Genomic DNA, 24,033 nt, shown 5'->3' on the forward strand with positions numbered 1-24,033 from the left:
TCATATTTAACACAGTAGTGCGAGAGAATAAGCGACATCACCCGGGACACGAGCGCGCGCGGACACACCACACACCTGCCACAGCAGAGCGGACACACTGCCGACATTTCATTCATTTTCCCCGCTGAACTCTTTCACTTCCCTGCTCCTTATACGAGGGTTTTTTTTTTTTGCACTGCACGGACTTGATTCAATGCATTAGTGCAATCTATTGGTGATAAAAGGATGCATCTGTGCTTTAACGTTCACTGAGGAAACGGGCTGCACTGATACCATTTCTTATTGTGCTTTGCTGTTTTTTGTTTTTTTTTTGGTTTTTTTTCTTCAGTGGGATGGAGGGCAGCTCCGGATTTATAGCTCGCCACCTTTAAAAACATTTAGACTGTAGGTGTGCAGGAAGATGCGCGCTATATAGCTAATGCGGATTAATAGAAAATCATTTTGATGCATAATAACATGACCTGGACGCAAAGAAAGAATCATAGCTAAAATTCAAACAACGCGGATTACACTTTGAAATGAAAGCAGATGCATATCCAAGAAGCACCGCGCGGTGTGTTTTCCTGTCAGCATCCTTAAAACACCGGTAATGTGGCGCTCGGATTGATCAAACTAGCCGCTGTTTGTAAGCATCAAAATGATCCTTTTCCGCAAATTCCGCGTGCTGCTTCTCATGGTCTTTCTCGTAGCGTGCACCATGCACATCATGATAGACTTGCTGCCTAAACTGGAGAAGAGAGCAGCGGGAGCGGACTCTGCAAACTCGGGCTGTTCCTGCGCGCACGAGCCGAGCGAGGCGCCTCGCGGCCGGAGCAAACAGCAGCAGCAGCCGCAGGCGCAGCAACAACAGCAGCGCGCGAGGTCCGGAGCACCGGCGGAAGCGAGCTGGCCCAACAAGCACACGCTCAGAATCCTCCAAGATTTCAGCCAAGAGCCCAGCTCGAACCTCAGCTCACAGTCTCTGGAGAAAGCGGCGGCCACCGGGGACAAGACGGACCCGATCCGAGGAGTGAAGCAGCGCGCGGCGGACTCTGACAGCCCGAGGAGTCTGATGAAGGAGGCGGCGAGTGGAAGCAAGCAGGCTAACAGAGGCGCCTCCAGACTCGCAGCTCTCTACCAACACCCGCTGTACAACAGCGAGCTGCCGCCGCTCACCGACGACGACACGCTGTTCAACGTCAATACGGACATACGGTTTTATTCCAAAGCCACCGGAAACCAGGAATGGTAAAGTAACCAAGCTCGCGACTTGTTATAGCTATTTCCGAGTAGCTCACGAGCGGTTATGTGAAGTTTTGAAGGTCGTTAACTAGGCTACACCTGAGAAAAGTGGCGTCGTACTGAGGTGACAGTGGTGGAGCGAAAACATATGAATTCCTCGCTTTCTCATTAAATAAACGTTGACTTTCTCATACTTTTAAGAAAATTATTAAAGTATAGCCTACATTCCCCACATACACTCTCAGAAAAAGGTAGTAAAATGTACCATTCCAACCAAAATGTCGCTGGGGTGGTATCCTCAAGAGTACACCTTTTCTACCTTTAGTATATATCTTTTACCTAAAATGGTGGATATAGTGAAGCCTACCTTTAAAGCTTTACTATAAAATATAAAATTAAGTCTAATTATGTACCTTAAATTATTTTAAAGGTACACTATAACCACATTTCCAGGTGAAAGGTACACTTATGTTGTTTTTGTTGTTGTTATTGTTGTTGTTAACCTTTTTAATAAGAGTGTAAATAAGCTTACATGTTCTGCTTTCCATACACAGGATACACTCTAAGACAAACAGATATTAAACTGGGATTTTATGATACAAACACTTCTCACAGGGATGTTATACGCAAGGTTACTCTTTTGTACTTTTACATAGTTGTAAATTAACATCATTAAGCTACATTAATGTATATAGATGCAGACCTTAAGGACCACACTTGTATGATATAGCGTAATGCTGCTTTAACGTTGTACCTTGCACTCTAAGGAAGAAAAAAAGGTACTAATCTGTACATTTCTTGTCGCTGTGGTGGTACCCTGAAGAGTATCTTTTATACCATGAACATTTCCTTTTTACCTGGAAATATGAATATAGAGCACCTTTAAAAATGATATAATGTACATAAATTGACCATAATTAGTTTAGAGTAAAGCTTTAAAAAGTACGCCAGTGCACATTTCTCGATAAAAGACACAGATAAATATCTTTAATGGTACAATTTAGTATAATTTTTTCCTGAGAGCATGGAGGTAAATATATTTCTACAGTTTCATGTTTCCTGAAATCATATCTTAGTATATAATAAAAAATGTCTTTAATCATAGTAGTTAAGTAGAAATCATAAAGCAAAACTTGATCATGAGAGACCATTCATTGCTTCCCTTGATTTCTGGACTTTCCTCACTTCAAGTATGCGAGCTGTTAGTTTTATGTTCACCTTGTCCATCCATTCTTCTCTACATCACCTGCCATGGTTTAGTGCTCAAATTTGGTTTGCCAGTTATTCAGCATAATTATTCAAAATAATTGAGTTAATAACTGGGTACTACTTAATGCTTGGCTGCTGAGAGTTTTTTCTTATTTGGCAACATTTGGTAATGTTATATATATATATGTATATATATTTCCCCAGAATGTTTTCCTCTGACCCCTAAAGGCTCTAGCAGTCAGTGTCGTTGCTTATTATTGCATGGACAAAATGATGAATGCAGAACACAGTCACCTGAAGCAATATGATCTACTTAGTCACTGCTTTACTGATCAAATTACCCACTTTCGTTATGATGGCATAAAGATGAGGCCACAACTCCACAAACTGTATAATTTTCAAAGCGGTTTAAGCATTCAGAGCCTCAGGTGCTAGGTATTACACGCATGGATCAGTAATTATTCAAATATTTTCTCTGTCAACAGCTTTGACCTTACATGATTTGCCATCTGAGAAAGTGGGACATTATGGCCATCATGATAAAAAATTCTGAGCTCATTACATGTAGTTGTGATTGTGGAACTCGTGCTTTAAACATATTGTGCATATTTCTGCAATATCCGCTGAACTCTCATATGGGACATAGATTTTTTTTTCAACATGGTTCTTTACTATGAAAAGGGTCTAGCTACTGTATGAAACAGAATTAAGCTGAACTGCATGATCAGATACCAAGCTGAAAGAGCCTGCTGAAACTGCCTGCTATCAAGACTAACTATGGTGAAGCAAAATTCCTATTTGACATTCAAATTTTGTGTGGTATTAACTTCTTACTTGTATCATCCTCATTAATCTACAGAGGGAGGAAACCACAGTCAGAGATCACTGTGGTGAGGCATTGCAGTGGGAGGCTGAAATATAGACATTGAAGCTAATTATTACAAGATGGTGACACAACAGATGGACCATTGGATTGCTGAAAAAGTGGATTTGGCATTAGAATGACATCATACATCACCCCTGCAGTAAAAAGTTTAATGAAGTTTTTAAGAGTTGATCATAGATGTGGTGTTCGAGCCAATGATGTAGTCCTTTAGTCTGATTTAAGACTTTCAGCTTGAGCTTATGAGAGTTGGTCTTAGATTTAGACCTATTTAATGAACTTATTTATTTACTCATGCTCTGACTCTTATAACTAATCAATACAGTTTAATGAAGTGTTTAAGAGTAATACCTAGATGTAGTGTTTTGGCCGGTGCTTTATTTCAAGACATGCTTTCAAGAAAATTACCTTGAGAATCGACTTGGACTTGAACTTCTAGGATGTAAACGAAGTTAGACTTCATTTATTTCCTTTATTTTTCATGCTCTTGCTTTTATAAATGAACTACATTTTTTAAAGGAATATCATTACTCAAAGTACACTTCTCCATCCTACTGCAGTTCATTAAAGTAGCCCCCGTCTAACACACTCGGAGCACAATAAGGAGTTGACTTTGACTTGACTAACATTTTAGGGCTTAGAGTTCAGGGTTGTAATGGTCACTAATGGTAAGAGTGAAATGTTTGATTGAGAATAGGCTTGTGATGAGTGATGACATAATGAGATAATAAGTTTATGGTATAAAAATATTAATTTCATTATCGTATGAAGTCTGATGCCCTGCGCTGTCCCTTGTTCTTAGGCACCATGAGGGAAATGAGGAAGAGGAGTACAACCCGACCGGGGAGGCCACTGCTGAGTCATACCCCAACTGGCTTCGCTTCCACATTGGGATTAACCGCTATGAGCTCTACTCCAGACACAACCCTGTAGTGGAGGCCCTGCTCAAAGACCTGCAGGCCCAGAAGATCACAAGCGTAGGTGAGGTCAGATCAAATGGGTCACTATTAAGGAAGATAAAGGGCATGTTTTTTTTTTTAAATATGTAGTATTAGAAATGACTCAGGTGAATAATCTGTCTCCAAAAACAATTAACGCAGAGTAGTTTACATTATTATTATTATTGTGTGCTTGTATGGGCTTGTGTGTTAGGGCTGGGTAACATGACAATTGATATTGTGATAAATTGTCTCAATACACCTTTTCATATCTTATCTTTTTATACCATTGTCGTTTATTTTTTATTCATAACAGTTCCACAAATGATCTGAATTCTACTGTTTTGAATTTTAAAAATGCAAAATGTTAACATTTTTACAGAACATTTTTTTCTTTCTCCTTTTCAGTGTTACTTAAATGACAATGTCATCAAAAGCTTCAATCATTTTTAAAGGATAATTTTTAAATGTAACACTGCTGTTTAGCTGGTAGTTCACTAGACATGTGACACTAGAAATTGTCATATTGCCCACCTCTACTGTCTGTGATATTAGTAAAAGATGGATTTGCAATGTGTGATTAGAAAAACATTTATGGAAATTCATGGAAATTTGTCCAGGTGCATGCACATATGTGATGGATGTAACTGAATATGAATACATTATTTGGAATAAACAGATAATGCGTTCTGAACAGATACAGATATGAAAAGGAAGCTCACTAAACAAAAAAAGGTTTCCATTTAGGTCATGCCCACTTTAAAACCCGAGTACAGATACAGATGTTTGGAGCACTAAACAGATAAAGATACAGATAGAGGCATTGTGTTACACCCCTAATTTACACACAAGGATGGATGGATGCATGTTTGCAGCAGTCAGCGAGCACAGTTTCTACTGAGTTGAATGGCAGCCCAATCACTGTCCATCTGCTTAGCCCTGCTGCAGTGTGGATGCTGATGTGGCTTCTTGTTTACAGTACAGCATAAATCAGTCAGGGCCATCACCACTTTGACACTCCAGTAAAACCGTCCCAAGCTCAGAGATTTTAAACCTTGCACTGTAAGCCTTTACAACCTTGTATCTGGGTGTTGGCTGAGTTGGCAGTGGTGCTGGTGAAACACATTGTCTCTGTTACAACACAGATGGAGTCAGATCAAAGATATTTACTTATACATTCATTCGTCTTCGGTATCCCTGTCAGGGTTGCAGTGGATCTGAAGCTTATCCCAGGAACATATCCTGAATGGCATGGCAGTCCATCACCCCACAGTCAATTTTGTTAATGCAGAAGCAATATATAAATACTGTAGAGCCCGGAATCATGGCATTATGACTTCTGTTAACTAAATACAAGTGATGGTCAAACTTGTGACATTCTATAACCACTCTAGTTGCGTAAACAGCATAAAGGGTGTAAACATTAGCGATGGCACCGATCCAATACCCAGGATCGTTATCAGGCAGATATCAGCAAAAAAAAGTCGATCAGATATTGAAGAAAAAAGAACAAATTCAATCCAATCCTGTAAGAAATGGAAAAGACTGGAATTGGGATTTTCCTGTATTTTTTTAAATGCTTGTTCCAGAAATATATTATATTATATTATATTATATTATATTATATTATATTATATTATAATGTACATAATTTTAAAGTGTAGTAATTTTTAAAGAAAAAAAATTCAGATGAGAATCAATATTGGCTAATACTCAAGGTTTCAGTATCAATATAATTATTGGAAAAGAAAAAGTGGCCACCTACAGTAAGTTATTAAACTGCACTGCTGTACTTAAATTTTGTCTGATTTTACTGGACTATCCTTTAGTGTAGAAATCTTTGATGCTGAGAAATTTAAATTTAAACAGGACTAGAACTGCCGTAAGTCTGGACTCTGTTTATGAGGACCTGCTGCTAAAGGATGCCATCTTTTACAGTTGTGTACAGTATAGAGAATTGATTGCTTGCTTTACATGAAGCACACCGTTAAGCACACAATGAAAGATAAGCAAAGCTGCTGAAAGCCAGGCCGTTAAATCTGCCAGGCCATTAAAGCTGACATAAAATGCATTTAGAAAAAAAACTGTTGTCCGTGCATTCTGACAGATAATCAGGGACGGTATATGCCATAAAAGCTTTGTGTAACACAGAAGAGTCACATGAGAGGTGTGTGTGTACCCACAGAGATTTATTAATGGGTTTCCAGAATCATTGTCAGCATTTATAGCAGGGGTCAGAATACAGGCAGACAAGGTGAATGCATGCAGGTCAATGATAACAAGCCAAAAAGACAGGCCAATAGCAAATAATAAGGCGTTAGGTACTTGAGCCAGAAACAAGGGACCAATACAGCTAACAGTCGCTGGATGGATAAACAAGAGTTTACAAAAGGCAATATGAAAACAAATCACTTAAATAGAAAAGCCAAAAACAAAGAGCAGTTGGAACCAATAATCAAGTGAAACTTAGAGTGTTAACAAGAACAGGAAATTCGAGGTGTGCACTGGACTGTTTTTTTAATCCCACGTTCATGTGCTACCAAGTGCTCAAGTTTGTTTGTGTGCTGCCAAAAAGGTCTGATTGGATCAGAGTGCAAAAAGTTACGCAAAAAGGTGGAATGCGCATAAAAAATATTTAAATAAATATTTTAGATTACTATCACAGACAAAGTGCAGAGTGGATTTTGCTGTGTGTTACCATTTAATATCTTTCATTAGGTAGGCTATCATATACGTCATAATTTTCATTTTTTAACTGAAGCATTTTATGTTCCTATCTGGGCACACAAGTTGTTGATTTGTTTGATTTTTCCCCTTCATGTCAGTAATAAAACTTTAAAGACCTTTTTTTGGTAAAAGTCTTTGTACTAATTGCTCAGATGTATAAAATAAGCAGATCCAAGCAAATCACATTTAAATATCCCTTTAGACAATACGTGTTTTATCATTTATGCCGTGCCCACATACGTTAAGGTATTTGTGATAAAATTTTGTTTTTTTTTCTCTTTACCTGCTAGGATTTTGTTAGCAATGCTAGCACCTCTGTGTGGTGTTTCCTTGATTCTGGTTGCACTAGTACATAGATCATTATTTGACTGGTCTGAATCTGTTCTGTTATCACACAGATTGCAGTCTTTGTGTATCCCTATACATACCAGCTGAATGATCCTACAATCAGCAAATCTCTTTTTAACAAGATCTCTGACACCTTTTCAGTCACACCACAGGAACTGAGCTGCATTTATCAGATGCTTATAGCACTTGTGCTTCACACTTAAACTTGTAGGTTTTATCACCTAAAAAAATTTATAAAAAAGTTACAAAAGATCATAGCTTATCTGTGTCTGGTATTATACTATTTATTTGCCAAGCCATAAATCGTCACTCTTGGAGATTGTGAAAAGGTAAATATGCAGTGAAAAAGATTTCTTACAAAAGTAAGTTGGTAGGAAAAGTTATCAGTGTTTCCCAGGAGGAGGACGGGAGGCAGGGGGACAAAGGGGAGGCAGGAGGAGGACGGGGAGGCAGGAGGAAGACAGCAAGAGGACGGGAGGTAGGGGGAGGACGGGAGGCAGCGGGAGGACGGGAGGACGGGAGGCAGCGGGAGGACGGGGGAGGACGGGAGGCAGCAAGAGGACGGGAGGCAGGGGGAGGACGGGAGGCAGCGGGAGAACGGGAGGCAGCAAGAGGACGGGAGGCAGGGGGAGGACGGGAGGCAGCGGGAGGACGGGAGGACGGGGGAGGACGGGAGGCAGCGGGAGGACGGGGGAGGACGGGAGGCAGCGGGAGGACGGGAGGACGGGGGAGGACGGGGGAGGACGGGAGGCAGCGGGAGGACGGGAAGCAGCAAGAGGACGGGAGGCAGCAGGAGGACGGGTGGCAATATGTTTTTACAGATATATTATGATTGATATGACAAATCAGTACAGTATTGCAGTATCTCCTCATCACCAGCATTATCACTGTAATGGAGTCTGCTTCCTCTCTCTCTCTCTCTCTCTCTCTCTCTCTGTATTTGGACCTACAGTGTTCCATATAATTTCTGGACATATGACTGAACAAAGATTAAAGATTTGACTCTAGGTTGACTATTTGACTATAGGTTTAGTCTAGCACACTGACCACAGAGCAGAGGTGACGCTTCCTTATACTGTACAGGTGCAAACCATAAGTCTGGTTGAAATTCTAAATATACCCATATTACAGCATGAAATCATGGCTCTCATGCAAACCACTGATAAAAGCAAAATTGTAAATGTATCATTAACTTTGTAGATGTGTTCAGTTCCCGATAAAGAGGAAAGCGAGCTGCCCATGGCTCCTCACTAATCATTTGAGCACCACTCAGTTATGTAGAAACAGTCTGAGGTGGCTGAAAGAGAGTTCTAAGTGTTGCTGTACATCACTGGCAACTAGAAATTGTTATCGATTTGAATTTAGTCTATCTGCCTGTCCTGTTCAGCCATTTGGAAATGTGTTGCATGTCTACAATAGCGTGATTTATTACAAGTAACTGAAAGGAAAGCAAGATGCGTTGAAAAGAAAATAGTCATCCACTATTTTGTTTACTACATTATTAAGTCTGTGCTACCGTTTTATACACAGCATTACTGCATTCTAGGGGACTGTTGTTTTTGTTAGTGATGGTTGGTCAGGCTCATATGCATTGCTATAGCTGCAGTGAGAAAAGTGAGAAATGGAGAGTGCTTGAATATTAGGAGCTCTTCTAATAAACTAACTGTGCCTTATTAATAAATAAAGTGTTTTTTTTTAAATGGGAGAAAGTATATTTGAGTGCTTGTCAGTATACAGCGCCAAAGTATTACCTATGTGTGGGAAATACTGCATTAGGCACTACTCGTGTGCACGTGTGTGTGTGTGTGTGTGTGCTAAATAAACCATGATGAATTTTCTTGTCTTGCCACTAAAGACCCAAGATAAAAAGTGGTTCTCTCTTCCCACAGCTATGAAGTCTGGTGGCACTCAGCTGAAACTCATCATGACATTTCAGAATTATGGCCAAGCTCTCTTCAAGCCGATGAAGTAAGTGGCACAAGAATCTCAGATTTATCATCCGTAATACAATGCGATTAGGGGAATCTCAGGTTTCTTCGCAGAGACAGGGAACCTATTTCTTAAGCCTGCTGTGTTATGTAGACAAGGTAATATCAGAAAACCTCTAAGCTTAATCCTAAGCTGAAACTATCGTTTCTCTATTTGTACGTTATCAAACCTTCAGGCGGCTGCTTCTGTTGAATTGAGGTGGACAATATGACAGAAATAACTTATCACGATATATGTAGACAATATGATACATGATATACTATATAACGCAGTATATAGGTTTGCTAACAAACTGCCAGGAAAACAGTGTTGCGTTAAAGAAACCCGTATGTTCAATTATAATGTTATTTAATGCCTAGAACAATTAATTATTCTCACTCAAAAAAGGTAAAATAAAAAAAAATCAGTAAAATTCAAATCAGCTACATCCAATCAGAGTTTATAATTGTTATAACAATACTGACAATATTTGTGACGTATCGGAAGAATGTATTGTGACAATTTATTACACTATTGATATAATATCATCAGATTTCCCAGCCCTATACAGACAGGATAAGTTTTTATATCCCATTAAGATGTGATATAAGATCATTGTATTAGTCACAGAGATGAGATTGTCTGTTTGGTTTATGTATAATCATTACACCAAAAAAATTTCATCATAGCCTCCAGTGCTCACAAATACACAATATGGTCTGAAACAATGTGAAGAAAACTCACAACTGGACATTATGTCACTGGGTTGAGCAGTACTTTCTGAAACATTTCATATCCATTCAGTGTGGGAGGCCATGTTTCAATTATTCTCCTATCAAGGTGGCAACCAAATGTGAAGAACATGATTAACATGATAGCTGCGTAAAGGCCACAGGACACTTAATGTGAGGTGATGTCTGTGAGGGTTGTTTGATGATAAAAGCCTACAAGCTTGCAACTCTCTGCAGTTTCGTATTGGCCACTGTGTATGAATGCTCCAATCAAAGGCTTTGTAGCATAGTGCGTTCATCCACTGAGTGAGTGACATGGTGAGAGAAACCTCCTCATGATGTCCATTTTCTCCGCATTTACTTCATATTGAATCCAGATATGCATGAAGTATGCTGAGACTTTTAAACAGAACTAAAGATGTGGCTTGGACCAAGTGAAGTAGTAAATTGTTCCTCCACATCCGAATCTGAATAGTGCTTACTACAATAAAAACTATCTTCTCACGTCTTGTGAAACTGTCTGAGCTCGGCCCACAGTGTTTAGATCTGCTGGAGTGTCCGCATAATATTTCCTGGTGGGTAATGATCAGTTTGTTTTTAATTAACATCACCAGGCCTACATGTTAATTAAAACGACAGAGAAGCCATCAGGAGCTCTTGGGGATGTTTGCCAGCAGAAGCAGTAGCAGCACATAAAACCATGCTGAATGATTCAAGACTCCCACTGCTGAGACTGAGCTGCCACCTTTCTCTCTCATGATCAAATAATTGCTCACGGATGCTTGATTTCCTTTGCCCAGAGACTGTCAAGCCCATTTTATTTGATTGCACCTCATCAAAGGAATTGGACCATCAATGCTTTGTGTTTTCTAACGTTCTGTGGTGTAGAAGAGCTGATGAAACCCGCTGTTTTTCCAATTACTTTAACAATTTTAATTAAATTACATTTCAGGTTCCCAAGATGATTATCTAACAGTGTTAGTGCTGTATCCAGATGTCTCTTAATTTGTACTTTTTCCCCCTTGCGTGAAATTTTATACAAATGCCCTGAAGGATAAGGTGGAAAAAAATGTAATTTAATCCGTTTTGTGTAATGTAACAAAAGCATTTTCACAATTTTAACCCTAAAATGTGTAGGAGCTGCGCTTACTGGATTGAAACTCAAATGCTGTGTTCTGATAAAATGTGCCGTGACAAATTGCATCAGTGTGCCAAGAGAAATAACGAGGTTGGTTAGGAAATAAGTATGCAAGAATTGTACCAACTAAAAGTGCTAGACAAATGCAAAACAAATACAAACATGCAAAAGTAGACATTATAGCCATAACATAACTGGATTACAGTAGTAGTAGTAGTAGTAGTAGTAAGAGAGTAATACCTGGGGTATTGGTTCATAAGACTGATAAATGTGTTCTTGGCAGTTTGGTGAAAACAGTAATGAGGAGGTTAGACAAGTGTGGAGCAGGGACCCCCACTGTTTTTTTTTTTTTTAAGTTTGTTACAGCGGTGGAAATCACAACTCATCATTATCAAAGTTATTACATTTATCACTGAGTTCTTATAGTTATTGATCTCTTTGACTCAATCTCTTTTTCCATTTGTATAGACTCGGTTTAATCCAAACCCCAATAACTCAAAAACAGGTAGCATATAAATAATGTCAGATTGGATCTAATGTGTTCTGTCACCAGAAATTAAAGTTGTGTGGCTGCAAAAAAAAAAAAAAAAAAAAAAAGATCCAAAATATTATTGTACACATTTAAATAATGAGTCTAATATTTTAGTAGTTGGATTATGTTCAGGGAATCATAGAGGAATTATTTTACAGTTGCAGGGGGCCCTGGCTGCAAAAAGTTTGAGAATCCCTGGGTTAAACTACAGGCGCTGAATACAAGTGGTGGAATAAACACAGCGAAAGAAACACAGTGATGTAAGAACTATAGCTAAAACAGAAATAGCAAAAATAGCACTACTAAAAAACATGGAATATTTGAAAAAACGAGTTAATGGAAACAAGCTGGTGGTGCAGAGGACTTTGATAGACTGGGAGAAAGCTTGATTGCATGGAGCAGTTTTGCAGAAATAGCTCAGAGAAGCAAACTGATGCAGTGACGATGCAGGAGCAGGGGCGTTACAGTCTGAGATTTAAGCTGATTTAAAAGGTGAGCTTATAAAAAAGGTCGAGTCAGGGAATTCAGTCATGCACAATGCAACACACTGAGTAAATAACATCTACCTCAGGTCAAATGCTGCAAATACACAGAAGCAGAAATTGCAAAACTGATGTGGCCTAACTGGCCTCATCTCATATGATTAGGTAATACGTTTAATTGTAATATTTAGTCAGTGGAAAAAAATAAGATTAACAAATTCCAGACATGTATTTACCTGACATATTATGGGTTTTTTTCGTTTTGTTTTTTTTACCAGTGTGTATGTAATGAAAACAGTAATTAAATATGATTTGTGCCTAAAGATAAACATACTTGTTGTGGCATATTTTGCGTAGCAGAGTCATTACACCTCATATGTGAAGTAAACAGTGTTTATAAAGTAAACAAATTGTCAGCCAGCAAAATCTGGCAAAATCCAGTGCTTTTTCTTCCTTCTAATAGGAAACATGGCTTGAGCAGTTGAGTCTTTTGGGCTTAGTTCCATTCTGCATGTTCACACTATCAAGTTTTCACACTACCCACATTGCTTTGTTGGTATGAATGAACGAGGTCCACAGGTATTTCCCCGTCCAAGCTTTACTTTCATCTTTCTTTCTTCTGCTCAGTGCAAACTATAGATTTTGTCAGGTCTTAAAAGAGCCAAATAACTGTCGGAATCCAGGCTGATAGTGTTGAAGCCTCCCTCTCTTTCTCTCTGTCTGCTCCAGTGCAGCCGCACAGCCCATCAAAGCCTCTTTTGATGTTCTGTTGCTTTGAGCTGGATGCAAATCTGCCTGCAGGGATGTAGAGAGGGAAATAATGTCCGCTGCTGCAGGGGACCCCTCACTGTGAGGAAAGGAAGAGATAAACTAGCTCATAATGGTTCAGTGCCACGTTTACACCTATATATCAGAATCATGTGCAAGCAAGCATTTGTGTATTTGAGTGTTTGTCAAGCTGTCTAATATTACTCAGAAGCTGACGGTCTTACAGCACTGTCTGACAAGCTACGTCTATAAAAAGACAAAGACGTTTCACACTGTGCAAAGAACTAAATTTGGATTTCCCTCCTTTGATCTGATTTTTCGCAGAATTAGATAACTGTACTGCTACCAGAAATTAGGCTGATGATTTGTGTCTGTTGTCTACTGCTGGATTCCCTTTTCTACTTAAAACATATGTTCTACTGTCTTCTGAACTGTAGGTACTGTTGTAAGGGTCTAAGAGCCAGCAAACAGAGAACATTATTAGTAAGTTCAGTAAGTATACCGAGTGTTATGGCAGTGCATTGCCTCCTCACAGCTCCAGGACCCCCGATTAATTCCTGAGCTCAGGTTACTCTCTCTGAAGGTTTACATGCTTTTCTCATTCCTGTGTGGGTTTCTTCCCACCTCCCAAAAACATGCTGGTAGGTGGACTGGCTATGCTAAATTCCCCCTGTGATTGACTGGAGTCCCATCCAGGGTGTATTCCCACCTCACGCCTAGTGTTCGCATGATCCACCACAACCGAGACAAAGTGGTTGCCGAAGATTAATAAAGATTCAGCAGGTAATAAGAAGTTTAGGTCGCAATGTTCCAAAATTAGCATTTCTGCACTGTTCTAATTAAGCAATATCACACAAACTAGAGTGCTCTCATACTGATTATTAGCAGAATATTAGCTGATATTCACTAAAACAACATGATGCGAGTGTAGTATTACTTTTATGCAACAGTTCTATAAACGAAATTAATATCGAGTATCTGATATTTTAGCCACAGCTGGTTAGAGAGTTACATGTTGCTATGCAATGCAGAGACAGACCGACAGCCTCGTAGTAAGTCTAGTCACGGTTTCAATGTAACAAGCTATTGCTAGAATTGGAATTTTATGTAGTGAACACAGACAAGTGGACCGATACAAATAATGAACTGTGCCAGTGCTGTTATACTAAATATCAGCTCTCGTGGAACGCCATTTGTCCAGTCAAATTATTGGAGCGAAACTAAGTTCACACCTGGCATTAACATGCGTCCTGGGTGAGCCGATCATAAGTGGACAGCATGTGAACAGGTACCGGTATGAACAGGGTCCAATGCATCTCGAAGACACATTGTGATCCGATCACTCAAACCACGTTTGGAGGTGGTTTGCGATGCATATGGCCACATAACATTTGTAATGCGAACGCAAAAAGTGTCTCGATTAAAAAACGTTATAAAGGACATGTAAAGACACTCAGAAAACCTGAACATTTTGGGAACATTTCCCAGAATTGTGACTTTCAGAAAATGTTCTGAAATCTAAAATTGTTGGCTGGTATTGCATCAGCTCCATGTAACAGTCCCACTTCCTTCACGAACCCAAATATATTCACCCATGAGTCAGTGCTCACTAGAGGACCAAGGAGCTTAACTGTGTCCGCTTCACCGGAGTGTCATGCTGTCTCCATGTGATGCTGAAGCATCCGTTCATATGAGAAATGGAAGGGACTTTAGGATATGCTGAAGGAATCCATCCTTATAATGTTAATGTATGTGAGGTGCTTATGAAATGCAGGCATCCATTTTTTTGCCTGTCAAAACCTGTACGTGTTTTCAGGCTTCAAAGCCCTTTTAATTGTGCTGTTGTGGAATGCAACCACTAATTGACATATGCGTCTCAGCCTTTTTTTCTTATGTGGCCCAGCATGAAAGCACAGTGCAGTATATATGTATATGCGTGTGTGTGTGTGTGTGTGTGTGTATATATATATATATATATATATATATATATATACATATATATATATATATGAGCTAACATCCATTTAAGCTGAGTGGTACATGTGTTGCGTGCAGCGAGTGCTCTGGTGTCTTTGCTGAGAGGACGATACCAGCCGTTAAACGGGCGTCTGATTTCAAACCACTCTGCGCAGGGATTACAGCCTTGGCTGAGCGCGCAATCAAATCCAGTTGCAGAGATTTAGGATGAACTCGCCAAATCCATTCTGCTTACAAGTCTGGCAAAACACTGAGGGAAAAGTGTACTGCCTCTTCTTGCAGTTTCGAACCTCTGGGAAGACAAGCTGTTCCTGGCTTTGTGTGTTTCTGCTGTGATCTGTGCCGCATTTTATTTAGCATCAAACCTCATTAGCTAAGATTCCATTATTATATCACCTTTTATATCACCTTTATTAGCAAGCAAAAAAATATTTTAAATGTGTGATTTTTTCCACTTAACAGATGTTTTGAGACAAAAATACTTCACTAAATTTTCTTATGAATTGTACTCTGACCTTGTGTTAAACATAATGTGTGTATGACTCCTCTCAGACTGTCCAATATCACCATTTATGTAAGGAATAAACCTGCTGTTAATGAAAAATAATCAGTGATGGGGTGGTGTGATTTGAATAATTGAATTACAACCCTGAAGTTGATAATTTTCTGTCTCAATAACATCTCAGAGTGTTTTGTACCACAGCAATTTGCAAACAGTTACATTCTTTATTAAGTAAAGAATGACATGTCATATTTTTGTCCATTTACAGTTACATTTACTGTTGTGGAACATCCATGAACCAATTAGTTCCTGTTATCTTGTTATAGCAAGTATAAACAGCCTCTTTTGAAGTTAATAAGCCAAAAAAATACAGCTTGTCATGTTACAGAGAAACTGCAAAGCACAAACTCCTCTGTCCTGAAGGCTTTCCCATAGCAGGACATTTACTAACTGTGACAAAGTGGTAACACTGGAGACTCCTTCCATAAATGTTAAATAAACATCTCCTTTCAGAAATCTTAACCATATCAGCAATTGTACGTTTTTCTTTGAAGTGAAGTGAAGTGAAGTGAAGAGACGTGTAGCCAAGTATGGTGACCCATACTCGGAATTTGTGCTCTGCATTTAACCCACCCTAGTGCACACACACAGTAGTGAACACACACACACCGTGAGCACACAAGTGTGTTGTTAAGTAATAACACACTTTTAATCCAATTATTAGTCTTACATTATGCAGAGCATCCACCATATAAACCTGTGATTTGAATTACAGCCGGCACTAATGTCAGAGCTGCCGTTATAGATTCGAGAATTCAACAGCGATGTAGTATAAACTAGAATAGTACAATTTACACATAATTAATATTAAAAATATCATTCTGAACCCATATATACTTAATATTAAGAGAAATAGTTTATTAGACAGAACAGCTGATTTGAGGTGGAGGGGTGGAGCAGAAATATTTATTGGTTAGTTGTTGAAGAGGTACATGATAAACAAGACACTAAATTTATACTATATGTTTCTCAAAACAATTCATAAAAGGAATAATAATTTAATAAAGGCAAATAATAAAAGGAAAAAGTTGATATTACAGAGAGGTTAAAGGGCTACAATGTCTTTTACATAAAAGTCCTTGGTTATAAACCGGCCTGTTGTCTTGTAGTAGAACTTTTTGGCCTTGTCATGTCTTGACATGCTTCTGTTCTCTTCTCTTCCTCTTCCATTTCTTATCTGTCTGGATCCCCTGAGGACGTGGCTGAACAATATTTAAAGAATGTCTATGAGACACATGCCAAAACTACATCTGAGCTACTCTGAGTCGACAAAGTGACAAACCCATTATTGTAATCCCGAAAGACCGGGAAGGCTGTCTCTGAGTAACATTGACTCTAAAGCCAACACTGATTCAGGTCATTGTGCAAAATAAGATCTGACCCTAGATCAGCCCTCCCAGCTGCTTTCCGTGCGGCCCCCCATTCAGTCTCTCCTGCTTCACTTGCCTCCATATTCCCTTAATCAGATAGCCATCATGGAGGCAGTGGCCAATGGCACGGCAGCAAGCCAAAGCGAGCTCGCCATCGTGCAGCGCAGGGTCTGATTTCACAGCGCGCTTCTCCATGTGTGAGACACACAGCCTCCCTCGCTGCCAGGAAACTAGGGCGCATACGATAGACTGTCTGGGTGCATCAGGCATCAATTTGTTAGATCGGGCTGTTCTGGCAGCTCTCTGTGGAATGGCGAGGTTCTTCCAAACACATGCTGCCGGAGAAGCAATAAAATTTAATGAAATTTCATCAGCTTGGTTGGAGCCTGTGTGGATTTTTTTACCCTTGGCTGCTATATGAGGACAGATAAATAATTCAGGTTATGATAAAATATTATGTGCTGCAAAGGGAGAATTAATTAGCGTTTGCTAACTTAAGCATACTTGTATTGTGCGAACATGGAGGATGCACTTCATTCTCATCACACTGGCTGGCTCAGAAGCTTGGATGAGCTAGAAGAGCCAAATGGCCAGATGATAAGTTGCTTTTCGGAGCAGCGAGGCCATGTGTAATGCACTGAAGACATCTGTTCCATTGCTTAGACTGAAACGAACACTGCTCTGCTTCCTGGATGTCAACGGCACCACTTTTTTGCACTCCATCCAGTTGAGTTGATCTGATTGTTCATCTGAAAGGTCTTCATGCTTCCCCTTGTCCTCCTCTCACTCTGCATTCCTTGGCAGTGGCTCTGTCTGCAAGATGGCAAGCAGTCAAAACACGTTCCGATAACAGTTTTCTCTCTCTATCACTGGTTGGAATTCTCTCCAGTTCTCAGCATGACTACTTTCTCTCACTCCTCCTTCTTCCTCTTGCTTGTCTGCTTGTTTCACTCCGAAACTGTTGAACTGTATGTAACAAGGGGAAACGTGTGTTCAAGCAGTCAGGGGAGTTTTACCAGAACCCTGTCTCATTGCTGATGACAATCTGGTGACACGGATAAATGAAGCATGGAAGACTAACATGGCTGCTAGATATTTTTATGACATTTCCAAAGCGTTTTCAGGACAAATATCTTATAATATTTGTTTCATTTTGCAGATGGTCCTATCATTTATCTTTATTATCTTTTTGTTAGCTGTCAGGACAGCTTCTGATACACAATCATTCTCATGTATGTGTGCTATTCTGGGAAAACCTGTCAGATGTCACTGTGGCTAAATTCTGTAAAACTTCAAACAGAAAATGATGGGAAAAAGGTTTTCTGCCAGTAATCCATTTTGGACTATGTACTTCAAGAAAACAGAAATACTTTACTAAAATGGTGTGTAAATATTTAGGACACTTTCTAACTTTTTTACTCCTCTGCTATTAGGTGGTGTCCATAAGTTCTTCCCTGCATCTGTCCGAGATTCTCGTTAGCATGATATCTCAAGAATGAGTGGATGAATGTTGGTAGGATTTACTTGGAAGGTTTTCCACTAGATTTTGGAATGTGGCTTATTGGGATTTATTCAAACATATTCATTTGGCCACAAGAGCATTAGTGAGATCAGGTTCTGATGTCAGGCGAGGAGGCCTGGGATGCATTCGGCGTTCAAGTTCATCCCACAGTTGTTCAGTAGGGTCTAGGTCAGGGCTCTGGACACACAAGTTCTTCCACACCAACCTCTGCAAACCTGTCTTCATGGAGCTCACTTTGTGCACAGGAGCATGGTCATACTGGAACATGTTTGGGCCTCATGGTTCCAATGAAAGGAAATTGCAATGCTAGTGCATACAAAGACATTCTATACAATTGTGTGCTTCCAGCTTTGTGGTGACAGTTTGGGGAAGAACCACATATGGGTGTGATGGTCACGTGTCCACAAACCTTTGACTACATAGTGTATCATTGTAACCAACTGATGAACTGATTAGATTTTGGAATTCACAGGAAAGTCACAGCAAGGTCAAATATCTGAAATAGTTTTTCTTCAACAGCTTCCTTCCTGTTTGAAGTATATTTTAAGGTTATTTCAGGCATACAAATTAGTAACAAGAAGGAGTAGACTTTTCAAGTCCTACTTGTTTACAATGTGTTCAATTTATCTAAATGTATAAATATGTACAGTGGTCTGGGAAAACAAATCAGATATCACTGTAGTTGAATTCTGTAAGCCAAAGATTGGATTTTTCTACCCATAACATATATGGACGGCTCAACTTTAAGAAACAATAAATATATTTCAATTAAATAACCTGGAAATTTTGCTTAGGCTATCTTCCTGCAAAGATCCTGCAAAGATCATATTGGGTAAGAAGCTAGGTTAACAAACGCAGCAGTAAGTGCTGTCAGTCTGCCTAACGATGTCTAAGGCATTGCTAGCAAGTAAGTCTGAATTCCCCACACGATGAGTCAGTTTAGTTTGTAATCAGATCCTGGCTGTCAAAATGCCCATGATGCACCTGTGCTGATAGATCATCATCATAACTGAGAAGAGCGCTTGCACACTCATGACAGCAGATAATGTTCTAAATGTTTAAATGACCTAATAAAAGACACTAATAAAATGAAATTTAGTCATCAGAACGGGACTTACTGAATTAATCAGTGATTATTTCCCCATCATTGTTAGTGTGAACAGAGAACTGTTGAGTGAAGAGACGTTGATGAGAGACTTTTACCTCAGGTTATGAGACAGAGACTGATGTGGATGATTCTGATAATCAGATTGAGAACTCACTCCTATTATACATTTATAATCCTATAATATTTTTGTTTTTCCGTAAATAGATTGGGTTTTAAATGTAGAGGTAGGTGCAGCACCTTTATGTAGGTGCAGAATCTTTAAATGCTTTAAATTTTTTTCCATTTTCATATTTGGTGTAACCAGATTTCAAAACTGATAGAACTTTACTTGTGGTTGAGATACTTGCAAAACAAACACATTTCAGTTCAGAGAAGTCTGAAGTTTTCTGACCCATATGTACAGAATTTGAGCATGTGAAGGGTTTTCCCGGGCCACCACAAAAATATACAGTATACGTTTCTCTCCACACCACAATTTATCTCTAAATCCAGGCTCCACTCGTGCAGCTTTCTACATGTGATCCATTTTTTTTAGACCTTCCTGCCTTCTTTTTTTTACTGTTCCAGTTTGAAATCACTCATAAATCCTTTATCCTGGCTTTTCTTTTTATCTGTGACTGTTTCCACCAGAATTATTTACTGAGTGTGCCCTTGCTTGATGTCCCAACACATGTTTGACTCCCTTGACACTTTATTCTTTATCTTGGCTGGATATCCTGTAGTTGTCTTTTGCGTATACGTAACGTAATAAATTAGGGATTACGTTAAACGTAATCCCTAACAGGTGCATGTCTCTGTGCAAATAACACAGCTATTTTATTCTATGTGTACAACTGACTACAGCGTTCTCTGTAATTGCAAGTCATTTAGGTTCAAAGGAAACACCTCACCCTTTGCTGCATTATATTTAACAGCGAAAATTGCAGACCTTAATTGCCATCTCATCAAGCTAGGAGATTTAATATCTATGGTTATGATGCCTTGTTTTTGCTATTAATCATGTATAGTTATAAAACAGTGTAAGACACGCAGATCTGATCGTACTAATAGTTTCCCCTTTAAGACATGCTGTTTAACAGTAGCTTTTTAATGAGCCTGATGCTGTGGATGAATAAATTTAGATTAAGAACTGAATATCAGAGTGAAAGACTGTCTCTCCCACACTTAGTTTAATCATTAAACGAATATCATGGAGTTGACATTTTAAATATCTAAGCCTTAGCCTGGTTTATGGTAAAAATAAATAAATAAATAATTCATTAAGGTTCAAGTTTATCCAAGTTTACAAAGTGTACATGCAGTTTACTTGTAAAGTACTTGAACTGGTTTTAATGTGGTAATGAAGCTTATTACTGAGCACTAATTATTTAGATCTATTAATGTCAAATCCATATGAAATTACTTATTAGTTTTTATATGCTGTTAAGTATGCAGTATTCTCAGCATACATGTTTATAGAGCATTTCAATTATATTTGGAGAAGAGATTTTAAACCCTCTTCACTCACACTGGCCAACATGTGTTGTCTTTAAAGAGGTTATATAAATAAATATGAACTGATTTGATATGCTGCATAAATAGGCCAGTAACAATTAATGCATAATCACCTAATTGCAATTACTTAAACTAATTATAATATTTTGAGATCACTGTTGATTTTTAGATTCCACTAGAGGTCTGCATGGCAACTGGGATCCCAAGGGACCAAAAAAAATTGTAGTAATCTTCGGTAAATGCTTTAATCTGTTCAGGGTTGCTGTGGCTTAAACGATTAATTTGTTATTATTTTGAAAAAATTAACTAAGGTTAATACCCCAGGCAGGTGCAAACAAAAATGATAACTGTGGGAGTGTGTGGGATCAAATTTTCTATGGGTAAAAAAAATTTTTTTTCCAATCTTTAAATACCCAGTTTCTGTGAGCCTGTGAACATGATAGCCTCAGATCCTTGTTCTCGCCTGACCCAACGTGGTCCTAAGCTGTTGTAGCCCATCTGCCTCAAGGTCTGACATGCATTCTTAGATGCTTTTCTGCTCACCATGGTTGTAAAGAGTGGTTATTTGGGTTACCGTAGACTTCCTGTCAGCTCAAACTAGTCTGGCCATTCTCCTCTGATCTCTCTCATCAACAAGGTGTTTCTACCCACAGAACTGCTGCTCACTGGATGTTTTTTGTTTTTCGCACCATTCTCTGTAAACTCAAGAGACTGTTGTACATGAAAATTCCAGGATATCTGCCACAGTCAAAGTTACTGAGATCACATTTCTTACCCATTTTGATGTTTGAAAAGTAACTGAAGCTCTTAACCTGTATTTGCATGATTTTAAGCATTGCACTGCTGCCACCTGTTTGGATACAGGGGTACAGGTGTTGCTATTAAAATAAACTTAAAAAAACACTTTCTTTTATTAGTTTCAAGTATGCTGGAAAGAAATGGAATGTCTTCATTTAAACAAATAATATCCTCATACCAATAAGGCTATAAGCTTTTTGCAAACAAAAGGCAAGGGTAAATACTTCCTTTAAAGAAAGTTGAGAGACCTCTCAAAGTCATCAGGGTGTAGGATGACAGTTTAATCTGTTCATTAGCAAACTTCTTTATATTTCTCATGGAGAAGGTATCATTATCTTTCCCCCACTCTCCTCCTTTCAGCTCATAGAGTCCATAGAGGCAGGATGTAGGTGGGATTTTGATTATCAGGTCATGTATCAGTAGGTTGTGGCTACAGCAATCTGATCCCACGAGCCACTTTTTTTTTTCTCCACCATGCGTACCTTGACTCCAGCAGTAGTTCAAACAGAAGAGGCTCTGTGCTTCAATTCTACACAACATTTAGCCATTGTCTGTGCTGTGACCGGCTATGCTTCAAGGGACAGCTGAATTGGTGGGAGGAGGGGGGGGGGGGGGTTGCTTGGTTGCTTGCTCTTTCTTTCTCTATCTCTCCCACTACCTTCCTCTTTCCTCTGTCTCTACTTCCTTCTTTCTAACAATACAATACACCTGCTTCTCAGTTTGAAACTCTAAAATGGTACACCATGATGTGTTATAATGGTACTGCCTACCTTCTACAATCATGCCAGAAATGCCTTTATTTGTGAGCTATTTTTCTGCTCAGACAGGATTACCAGCAGGTTCCTTGGACTCGGTGTATTTTTCCCATAATCACTGAGCATTATGCAGCCTTCAAGCACTAGAGACAGAACTCGGTGTGACGTCGCCCTTTGGAGGAAAGATTGAGCAGACCCACTGAGACTTCACGTTAAGCTTTCAGACACATCCCCAGCCAGGAGCCATTAAGTCAAGGTCAAAGTGCCTAGACGGCTTAAGAACAACCTTGAACTTTTGTACGTTTCCTCAGACTGTGGTTCCAATTCCACAAGCTAGGGGAAAAAAAACAAATGTTTTTAAATCCTTATAGCCACTGTCTGCCCGCATTCCACCAACTTACAATCCACTGAGTGCTGTTTATGCATTTGTTCTATTTAAGAAGCAGATACTTAGAGGGCTCTGCTGGGTTCAGCGAAGATGATAGGTTTGAAAAAGGAAAAATGTTGCAGTGCGATACACAAACTCTCTAAGTCTGAAGGGTTCATGGCCCAAGAGTTTGACCTGACACTAATTTGAGATCATTGTATTCTACTGGGTTTTTGTCTGTGGATTTCTTAACTAAAAGTATGCAGAAGGATTGCCGCTGGTAACCGACATTCACCATATTTTCTTCTTGGAGTTCTTGGCTGTATGTTCAATTTCAGCTTTATCGTCAATTACCATCAGTTACATAGAGTAGGAGCTGGGCTTTAGCTGTTATCGTTAGCTTAGTGGAACAACAAAACGGAGGGTTTCCGAAGTAATTAAAACATAGGAAACACATTCATTAAGTCCGCAAATAAAAGACAGTGCTGTTAAATCAACTACAATTCTATTAGCACTCATGCACTACTGGTAAATGGCATTTTAATGAGCCTCACATTGCATTAATTAGGAGCGAGGCAGCTGCATGAAAAAACCAGCAGGATATTCTTCCTGTTGTTAGACGCAAAATTAGCAGCTGGAAAAGCCTTTGCTGCTGTAGTGGAAGTTTCAGCAGCTTGACCAGTCTATGTATGGAGTTACAGGTGGTATATTGAGGGAATATTACATATCTCTCTATCTCTTACATTCTTTCTGTTGGATGTTAGGAGCTGGCAGGATAACTTAATAGAGCAGTTCAGTATTTTTACCCTATAGAAAGTGAATACAGAAGACATTTGCTAACGTCCATTAGTTCAGCTCTAGCCTTAAATTCACAAAAGGAGCACATGTTATGTCACTTGTTTTGGCCACAAAATGGCCGACAATGACTCTATATCCTAGCAGCCCTGCAAGTCACATGGCCTGGTCACATGCCTCCCTGATTACTCTCATCTTTCTTGTGTAAAGTATACATTAGACAGATAACCAGGCCTTTTTTCACAACGCTCATGAGAATGAGTAAAAAAACAGCTTATTTACTGCTCTGGTATATGCACCAATTAGATTATTTTTTTCCTAATTATATTTATAGCAAGTC

General features: G+C 39.1%; 1 protein-coding gene across 1 annotated transcript in view; it reads left to right on the forward strand.

The window, feature by feature from the left end:
- Positions 1 to 299: 299 nt before the first annotated feature.
- fam20ca (FAM20C golgi associated secretory pathway kinase a) overlaps positions 300 to 24,033 on the forward strand; it is a 50,934-nt gene continuing 27,200 nt past the window's right edge. The window contains exons 1-3 of the mRNA XM_026917195.3: positions 300 to 1,227; positions 4,116 to 4,294; positions 9,216 to 9,294. Of these exons, the coding sequence (XP_026772996.1) occupies positions 638 to 1,227; positions 4,116 to 4,294; positions 9,216 to 9,294 (848 nt within the window). The 5' untranslated portion in view covers positions 300 to 637. The remainder of the gene's footprint in view (positions 1,228 to 4,115; positions 4,295 to 9,215; positions 9,295 to 24,033) is intronic.

Source organism: Pangasianodon hypophthalmus, chromosome 13 (assembly GCF_027358585.1).
Source record: "Pangasianodon hypophthalmus isolate fPanHyp1 chromosome 13, fPanHyp1.pri, whole genome shotgun sequence".
Taxonomy (NCBI): domain Eukaryota; kingdom Metazoa; phylum Chordata; class Actinopteri; order Siluriformes; family Pangasiidae; genus Pangasianodon; species Pangasianodon hypophthalmus.